The sequence below is a fragment of the Callorhinus ursinus genome, unplaced genomic scaffold, assembly GCF_003265705.2.
Source record: "Callorhinus ursinus isolate GAN/ISIS: 27379988/994484 unplaced genomic scaffold, GSC_fseal_2.0 scaffold2, whole genome shotgun sequence".
NCBI classification, from domain to species: domain Eukaryota; kingdom Metazoa; phylum Chordata; class Mammalia; order Carnivora; family Otariidae; genus Callorhinus; species Callorhinus ursinus.
In genome coordinates, this window is record NW_027397064.1 from 99,879,856 (window position 1) to 99,889,891 (window position 10,036).

The 10,036-nt window shown below is 35.8% G+C and overlaps 1 protein-coding gene across 4 annotated transcripts in view; it reads left to right on the forward strand.

The window, feature by feature from the left end:
- Positions 1-5,434: 5,434 nt before the first annotated feature.
- The window catches only part of PTPN4 (protein tyrosine phosphatase non-receptor type 4), a 192,316-nt gene continuing 187,714 nt past the window's right edge, over positions 5,435-10,036 (forward strand). For 2 of the 4 annotated variants that reach the window (XM_073885052.1, XM_073885066.1), the window contains exon 1: positions 5,435-5,541. In XM_073885052.1, coding sequence (XP_073741153.1) covers positions 5,535-5,541 — 7 coding nt within the window. In that variant the 5' untranslated portion in view covers positions 5,435-5,534. The remainder of the gene's footprint in view (positions 5,542-10,036) is intronic. The other 2 variants (XM_073885059.1, XM_073885070.1) reach the window with 1 other exon arrangement.

Consider the following 10,036-nt stretch of genomic DNA (forward strand, 5'->3'; position numbering starts at 1 on the left):
ACTAGTTTCCAAGTTAATTTTCCCTCCCGTTTTCCCTTTGTTGCTTTGATCATAGAAATTTATTTTCAGTGACATTTTGTTCCTGCAAGCATAAATTATGACATTCATAGAAGGTTTGATTTATGTTTATGAAAATTGAGATCTAGTTTTAAGCTGTGCCTTTTTATTTCACAGAATTTCTGAATTGAAAACAAAAAGTTGTTTCCTTTATATTTGGACTATCCTTTGTAGAACCATTTAATATAATTATATAAATTATTCTTTGGGAGTAAATTAACCACTTGAAGGCTAGTCATTTTGTATTTCAGCTTAGAGTGTACCACCTGTGTTTTATCATGGTCCCTAAAATAACCGTTTGAGGTGAGTGCTATTACTTTGACATTTTTGTAGATAAAGGAAATGAGGCAGAAATAGGTTAAAGAGAATAAACATCTAGTGATATCTTTCTTTTCTTCTTTAAAGATTTATTTATTTGAGAGAGAGAGAGCGTAAGTGGGGGGAGTGGCAGAGGCAGAGGGAGAAGCAGGCTCCTTGCTGAGCAGGGAGCCCAAGCAGGGCTTGATCCCAGGACTCTGGGATTATGACCTGAGCCAAAGGCAGACACTTAACCAACTGAGCCACCCAGGTGCTCCGTCATCTTTATTTTCTTAATAACAGGTCTTAAGGTTGTAGTGTATAGAACAATCTCTCTATCTGAATTGTTGTGACATCTAAGGTTCAAACTGAATATTAAAAATTGTAATTTGTATTATCAGCATTTGCCACTATTAGAAGAAATCAGCCACGTTAACATGATGAAGAAAATTGGTCCAGATATGCATTGTTAAATTAAATTTTGTTATATAACCAGGAGATTATGAATCAGAATGTCAAAATTCTTTACATATTTTGCCTCTTCAGTGGTTTGACTGTATGTTTTTAGCAGTTTTATTGAAGTAAAATAGTGTATAGTAAACTATATATATATTTAAAGTATAGTATTTGATAAGTTTAGACATATTTATACATCCATAAAACCATCACCACACTCAGTATAATGAACATACCCGTTACTCCCAAGTTTCCTTGTGCCCTAGTGTAATCCCTTCCACTGTACCACTGGACCCTAGGCAACTGCTGCTCTGCTGTCTGCCACCAGATTACTTTGTGGTTTTTAGAATTTTATATGGATGGAATCATGTAATATATACTCTTTTTTTGACCTAGGTTCTTTGAGCATAATTATTTTGAAACGTGTCCATATTGTTGTGTACATCAGTACTTCTATTTTATTATGTACTAGTATTCCACTTTATTAATATACCACAGGTGAATAAACATGTACCACATGTGAATAAATCCATTTACCTATTAATAGACATTTATTTTGTTTCCAGTGGTTAGCTATAACAAATACAAGTCTTTGTATGGACATTTGCATTTGCCTGGATACTCATAGAGGTGGAGTAGGTTTAAATTTATAAGAAAGTGCCAAACTATTTTCCAATGTTGTTGTAACCCTATATAATGAATGAGAGATCCATTTTTCTCTTGTCTTTGGCAGCAGCTGGTGTTCTGTTGTTTTGTCTCTGTCCTGATGAGTATGTAGTGAAATTGTGTTATGGTTTTAATTTGCACAGGCCTAACGTCTAATGTTGAGCATCTTTTTGTGTGGTTATTTGCAATATGCGTATCTTCTTTGATAAAGTATCTCTTTAAATCTTTTGTCTTTAAATTAGGTTGTTTTGTTTTCTTAATACTGAGTTCTGAGAGTTCTTTATATATTCTGGATACAACTTCTTTATCTGATATATGCTCCCACTCTCCAGTTAGTCTTTTCATTCTCTTAACAGTATCTTTTGAAAAGCAGATGTTTTAATTTTGATGAATTAGAAAATATCAATTTATTCTTTTAAAAGTCATGCTTATGGTGGTTTTTCTAAGAAATATTTGCCCAGGGGCGTCTGGGTGGCTCAGTTGTTGCGGCTGCCTTCGGCTCAGGTCATGATCCCAGGATCCTGGGCTCGAGCCCCACATCGGGCTCCCTGCTCGGTGGGAAGCCTGCTTCTCCCTCTCCCACTCCCCCTGCTTGTGTTCCCTCTCTCACTGTCTCTCTCTGTCAAATAAATAAATAAAATCTTAAAAAAAAAAGTATTTGCCCAACCTAAGGCCACCAAGGATTTCTCCTATGCTTTCTTAAGAATTTTTGTGTTTGGTTCTATAGAGATCTTTGATCCATTTTGAGTTAATTTTTGCCTACAGTACAAGGTACGGATTGATGTGCATTTTTTTTTTTTACATATTTTCAGCCATCTTTTGAAATGACTAGCCTTTGTCTACGCAATTTTTGCAGGCATACCTCAGAGATATTGTGGGTTCCATTCCAGACCACCACGGTAAAGCAAATATTGCAATAAAGCAAATCAAATGAATTTTTTGGTTTCCTAGTGCATATTAAAATTATGTTTGCACTATGCTGTGGTCTATTAAGTGTACAGTAACATTATTTCTAAAAAAAAAAAAAAATCTTGGGGTGCCTGGGTGGCTAAGTATCTGCCTTCAGCCCAGGTCGTGATCCCAGACTCCTGGGATCAAGCCCCACATCGGGCTCCCTGCTCAGCAGGAAGTCTGCTTCTCCCTCATTCTCTCTCCGCCCCTCCCTCTGCTTGAATTCTCTCTCTCTCTCATAAATAAAATATTTTTAAAAACCACATAATTAGGTGCGCCTGGGTGGCTCAGTTGTTAAGTGTCTTCCTTTGGCTCAGGTCATGGTCCCAGGGTCCTGGGATTGAGCCCCGCATCGGGCTCCCTGCTCAGCGGGAAGCCTGCTTCTCCCTCTCCCATTCCCCCTGCTTGTGTTCCCTCTCTCACTGTGTCTCTCTCTGTCAAATAAATAAAATCTTTAAAAAAAATACATAATTAAAAAATACTTCATTGCTAAAAAATGCTGGGAGTTGTAATTACTGAGCTTTCAATGAGTTGTAATTACTTCTCACAGATCATTACAACAAATATAATAATAAAGAAAAATGTGAAATATTGAAAGAATTAACCAAATGTGACAGAGAGACATGAAGTGAGCAAATGCTGTTAGAAGAGTGGTACCATAAACTTGCTGGATGCAGTATTGCCACAAACCTTCAATTTGTAAAAACTCGGTAACTTCCAAGCACAATAAAATGATGTGTGCCTGTATATCTTTGTCAAAATTTAGTTGTCCATATATGTGTGGGTCTTATTCTGTACTCTATTTTGTTTCATTCCTCTTTTTATCTTGATCCCAGGACAGTGTCTTGGTTTCTGGAGGTTATAATGAGTCTTAAAATCTGTAGATTTAGTTTCCCATTTTGTGTTTCTTTTCAAAGTTGTTTTCACCTTTTTTTTTAAAAGATTTATTTTTTTTGGGGAGTGTGCGTATGTGCTATTAGGGGGGAGGGGCGGAAGTAGAGTGAGAGAGAGAATCTCAAGCAGTCTCCTCACTGAGTGTGGAAACTGATGCTGGGCTTGATCTCATGACCCTGAGATCGTGACCTGAGCTGAAACCAAGAATCAGACACTTAACCGACTGAGACACCCAGGTGCCTCTCAACTATTTTAAATTCAAATCTTTTCATTTTCTATTCAAGTCTCTCATTTTCATATAAATTGTAGAGTTGGTTTGTCAGTTTCTACAAGCAAGCTTGCTGTGATTTTTATTGAGATTGCCTTGAATCTACAGATCATCTGACCTGTGAACACAGCATATCTCTTCACTATTTTCTTCTTTAATTTCTTTCAGCAGTGTTTTGAAGTTTTCAGTTTCAGTGCTATTATAAATAATATTGTTTTTAAATTATAATTTTTGGTTGTTGCTAGTTTGTGGAAATACAATTAATTTTTATATATTGATGTTACATTTTGCTTTGCTATAAACTCACTTATTAGTTCTAGCAGCTTTTTTTGTAGATTTCTTCAGATTCTCTATGTAGAAGGTTCGGTCATCTGCAAATATTGATAGTTTTCCTTCTTCCCTTCTAATCTGTGACTTGTATTTCTTTTTTTTTGCCTAGTTGCTCTGGCTCACACCTCCAGTACAATTCTGAATAGCAGTGATGAGAGCTGATAGATATCCTTGTTTTTGTTTTTAAATTTTAAAAAATATTTATTTATTTGAGAGAGTTGGGGGAAGGGAGAGAACATAGGAGCACGGGGAGGGGCAGAGGGAGAGAGAGAAGCAGACTGCATGCCAAGTAGGTAGCCCATGAGGGGCTCGATCCCAGGACCCTGAGATCGCGACCTGAGCTGAAGGCCACCGCTTAACTGACTGAGCCACCCAGGCACCCCAGATATCCTTGTTTTGTTCCTGATTTTAGCCACAAAGCATTCCATTTTTCAGCGTTAAGTATGATGTTAACTGTGTTTTCCACAGATGTCCTTTATCAGGTCAAGGAAGATTTGTTTGTCCCTTCCTTTGATTCTCTACCACCCATTTCATCTTTCTTGTTACTTTCTTTTTTTAAAATGTTTTTTAAAGATTTTATTTATTTATTTGAGAGAGAGAGAATGAGAGAGAGCATGAGAGGGAGAAGGGTCAGAGGGAGAAGCAGACTCCCTGTAGGGAGCCCGATGCGGGACTCGATCCCAGGACTCCAGGATCATGACCTGAGCCGAAGGCAGTCGCTTATCCAACTGAGCCACCCAGGCGCCCCTCTTGTTACTTTCTAGCTACTGCTGAGCCATGTCATTTGTCTCTTTCTGTGACAGCCTAAACTCTTTGATCTATATTTATGATGATGGAAAAATAAACTGTTTGCCATTTTGTCCTTTGAAGTTAAAAGTCAGAAAGAACGTGTTTACTTTTGCTAAACAGAAAACATTGTTTTCCCTCTCTCACTGTGTCTCTCTCTGTCAAATAAATAAAATCTTTAAAAAAAATTAATAGAATTCTAAATAGAAAATAATTTTATCCCACAATTTTAATTTACTAATCATTATGTGAATATGCCCAAGTGCTTTTTCTGTCTCTTAACTATATGTGTCCATAGTTTTTATAGCTTGAATATCACCATATATGTTCAGGTCTTTTATGTACAGATTTTTAATGTGTGTAGACATAAAAAGATTTATCATAATTTTAGGTCTTTCAGAATGTTTAAATTTGTATTAGTGCATTTGGTATAAAAGACAACATTTTTGTAGATCATAATCTTTTTATTTTATTATTTTTTAAAGATTTTATTTATTTTATTTATTTATTTCTGACAGAGAGAGACAGCGAGAGAGGGAACACAAGCTGGGGAGTGGGAGAAAGAGAAGCAGACTTCACGCTGAGCAGGGATCCCGAGTGGGGCTCGATCCCAGGACCCTGGGACCATGACCTGAGCCAAAGGCAGATGCTTAACGACTGAGCCACCCAGGCGCCCCCCATAATCTTTTTTTTTTTTTTAAAGAGATGGCCTCGTTTCCCCTGAAAGCAGTTATGTATACATGTATATCAATTTTACTGAAACACTTCTCAGATGAAAAAGGAAAGCTATAATGGAGAATTTTGTTTGAACTTTTGTTTCTAAAACATCATGGAAGGTAGCGTATTTTTTTTTCCACAAAGTTAGAATTTTCAAGTAATAAAATTCTCCAAAAATCAAACAGAATTATTGCTTTATGAAATGAAAGTAAATGTGGAAAGAAGTGTGAATATATTTAGTATATTAGTAACTAAATCTTGTACCTGAAGATACCATTTTATGGAGAAGTCTCAAGAGTTCATTAGACAGTTCATTTGTGCTTTAGGTCTGAAGTCTTTAAGTCACCCAAGAAAGTAACTCAATACTAAGGAAACTGAATAGTGGGAACAGTGTTGAGATTCTAAGTTAAGTATTTCAGACCTAAGATTCTAAGATGTACAAAATCAGAATAGCCCAGAATATATAATTAATTTCTTACACTTTTCATTTGGTCACTTTAAGGAATACTTATTCACTGCCCAGCATTGAAGGTTATGGAGGGAAATAGAATGTTAATTATGTTAGAGCCAGTCTCTGCCTACTTGGCATTTATGGCTTCTTATGAAGGATGCTTGCAGGAGGGCTACACAAATAAAATATTTTATGCTAGAATGAGTTCTATAAGAGTAAGGATTTGTGATTTCCCCCTTATTGATGTATGCCAAGGGCCTACATCAGTGCCTGGCACAATTTAACAAATATTTGCTGAATGATTGAATGAACATATGACTGAATCTACTGGTAATCTGCTTAGAAATTATTTCGGGGGTGCTTGGGTGGCACACACAGTTGGTAGAACATGCAACTCTTGATCTCAGGTTGGGCATTTGAGCCCCACATTGGGCAGAGAAATTACTTTAAAAAAATAAAATAGTTTATTTTAAAAAAATTATTCCTAACGTTTTTTAATGGGAAGGATATTTTTCGGGTACATGACTATAAAACTCAGTCTATTCTTTTAAGGTTTTTTTTTTCCTTCAAGAAATATTTTTTATTAAGTTTTTATTTTAATTCCAGTTAGTTAACATACAGTGTATATTAGTTTTAGGTGTACAAAATAGTGATTTAACAATTCCATACATCACCCAGTGCTCATCACAGGAAGTGCACTCCTTAATTCCCATCATCTATTTCCCCCATCTCACCTAACTCCCCTTTGATAATCATCACTTTGTTCTCTGTAATTAAGAGTCTGTTTCTTGGTTTGTCTTTCTCTTTTTTTCCCTTTGCTCATTTGTTTTGTTTCTTAAATTCCACATATGAGTGAAATCATATAGTATTTGTCTTTTCTCTGACTTATTTTGCTTAGGATTATACTCTCTAGCTTCATCTATGTTGTTGCAAATGGCAAGATTTCATTTTTTTATGGCTGAATAATATTCCTGTGTGTGTGTGTGTGTGTGTGTGTATGTGTATGTGTGTGTGTGTGTATGTGTGTTACCTCTTCTTCATCCATTCGTCAATCTGTGGACACCTGAGCTACTTCCATAATTTGGCTAGTGTAAGTAATGCTCCTATAAGCATAGGGGTGCATATATCCCTTTGAATTAGTGTTTTTCTATTCTTTGGGTAAATACCCAGTAGTGTGATTGCTGGATTGTAGGCCAGTTGTATTTTTAACTTTTTGAGGAACCTCCATACTGTTTTCCACAGTGGCTACAACAGTTTGCATTGCCACTAACAGTGTATGAGTGTTCCTTTTTCTCCACATTCTCACCAATACCTGTTGTTTCTTGTGTTGTTGATCTTAACCACTCTGACAGATGTGTGGTGATATCTCATTGTAGTTTTGATTTGCATTTCCTTTATGATAAAGTGATGATGAGCATCTTTTCATGTGTCTGTTGGCCATTTATATGTCTTCTTTGAAGAAATGTCTGTTCTCTTCAAGAAATATTTTTAAAAATTTAAAGATTACTATTAATGAATTTTTTCTCAAAGGTTAGAGCATTACATCAAATAATCAAATAAAGTTATTTAAAGCTCTTAATTAGTAGTGTGTAAACTAGTAAGGTTTTATTGTAAGTTATGGGAGGCCAACATCTTGTGACAATCCACATTTAAGAGTGTTGAATATTTAGAATAGGTAGTGCATTTCTGTAGTTGGTCTTAGCAATGCAGATTTATCTTTTTAAAGTTAGTTAACGTTATCTTTTTTTTTAAAAGATTTTATTTATTTATTCATGACAGAGAGAGAGAGAGAGAGAGAGAGGCAGAGGGAGAAGCAGGCTCCCAAGGAGCAGGGAGCCTGATGCGGGACTCAATCCCAGGACCCTGGGATCATGACCTGAGCCGAAGGCAGACGCTTAACGACTGAGCCACCCAGGCGCCCTAGTTAACGTTATCTTAAATACTTTCTGCCCATTATTGTTAGTGACTTGAGGTTGAGAAGAACATTTTGGTATTAATAGCTACTTGAGGTTGTATATAAAGCTTTGTTGTGCAATTTAAAAAGGCGCCTGGGTGGCTCAGTTGGTTAAGCTTCTGACTTGATTTCTGCTCAGATCGTGTTCTCAAGGTTGTGAGATTGAGCCCCAAGGTGGGCTGTGTGCTGTGTGGGGAGTCTGCTTGAGATTCTCTCCCTCTCTCTCCCGTCCCTCCCTCCATTTGTGTGCTCGCTCGCTCTCTCTAAAATAAATAAAAAGTCTTTAAAAATAAAAAATTAAAACATATAAATCTGAAAAAAATTTTATTCATGAACATAAATATAAGGAATATGAGATTGTGAGGATAGAGGGTAGGTACATTTATTCCAAGAACATTTGCATATGTTAATTGTAATTATCTACTGTCTTATTATGAGTGCTTTTTGTTTGAATATTTCCTACCTAGGGTAGCCACGTTTAGGTTTCTCTGGTCTGTAAAGAACAGTGGCTTTTAACCTTACTTATAATCTACTAAACCTGTTTAAACATGGAACCAGTAGATGGGTTACTTTCAGGATATGTTTATCTAAGTATGCTGTCCAAGAGTAGATTTGGGTAGTCCCTAAAAACATGTGACTCAGTTTTCTAAATAACTACATATCTGTGGAAAGGCTACTGAGTGTTCTGTTTGTTTTTGCCAGACATGGAAGTAATACCCAATAGAGTATTTGCTTAATGTTAATAATTAATTTTCAAAATATTGAAAAGTGCTGTTTGCACTTCACTTTGTAAATAATATTCACAATAAAATTATAATATTTAAAGCATAAAGGGCAGCTGGCTGGCTCAGTAAGAAGAGCATGTGACTCTTGATCTTGGAATTGTGAGTTCGAGTCCCATGTTGGCTGTAGAGATTACATACATAAATAAATAAACTTTAAAAAAAGGATGATAAATAAATAAAGCTGTCCTTAGAAAGCAATTAGAGAGTTGTGTGAGATAACATAAACTAGACTATGTTGAGTAGTCATCAAGGAGAAAAGTAATTAAAGAGTTTTTAAAAATGGATATTCTTTCTTTGTTCATATAGTCTCCTTCAATGACTTTTTGGAAGTTTCTATGTAGCATGGAGGATGATCAGAAGAGCCCCCTAGAAATATTTGATATTTTGCTCAGCTGGGACTTCAAACAGTTATGTTCTCTTAGCATTTCTAAAAGAACATTTTGCTCTTGTAAGTGAATAGAAGAAGTTTGAAGTGCTCTAGGAAAAGGTGTCTCTTCTGAGAAAAGCAGACACTTATCTGCCAGCCAGATGTCATATATTAAGATGCTCATAACCTTTCAGGAGTGTGTTTTCAAGATGTAATGGAAATTCTGACTAGACTTATTTGGCTTATTGTTATCTTATTTCTTATCACTTATGGGCAGTTAGGTTGTCACTGGCATAATTGTGCCATTTGTCAAGTGGTATGTATCGTTAAGGTAGATAATTTTCAAGACTATGGAAGAATCTCATATGAAAGTATCTGGGTGAGTTACACAGAAATTTCATTGAAACAAAAAAAAAGAAAAAAGAAAAGAAATTTCAGTTAAACCATTAATCTAGGTTCAAGTGCAAGTGTCAAAAGTAAATGTGCCAGTAAATGGGGAAGACTGATTTTGGTAGAATATCTTTGGTATCTTGTCATTCCTGTACCACTCTTTGACATTGGGATATCTTTGTAACATCAACCAGTGTTCTTTTTTTGGTAGCTCCCCCTACTGTTAAAACTAATTTGCTGATTCTGCTGTTACTTATGAATATCTTAGGTCTTTGCCCACTTTCTTTGTCTGGACCACTCACCCCAGGTGAAGGGAAGGCAGGGTTGGGGAGAAGAGAAATACATATATCCATTAGAAGCAAGAGTGGAACATGCACAAAGAGATGATTGTGTGTGTGTTGCTTCGTGTTTCCTTTTTTCTTTTTGGCTTTACAGTAAGTCTTTGTATTAGAGAAAATCCATTTATATTTTTAATGCTTTTAATCAGTAAGTTTATAGTCTTTGTAGTAGTTCTATTTGAAGGTTCTTTCTATTTTTTGCTTTTTTTTTTTTTTTTTTTTTTTTTTTTAAATTCCTCATTGGCGGCGTTTTATTTTTTACCCTTAATTTAAAAACTCCGACGGAGATAAAACTCAACCACATACACCCCACTCCCACACTCTTTCTT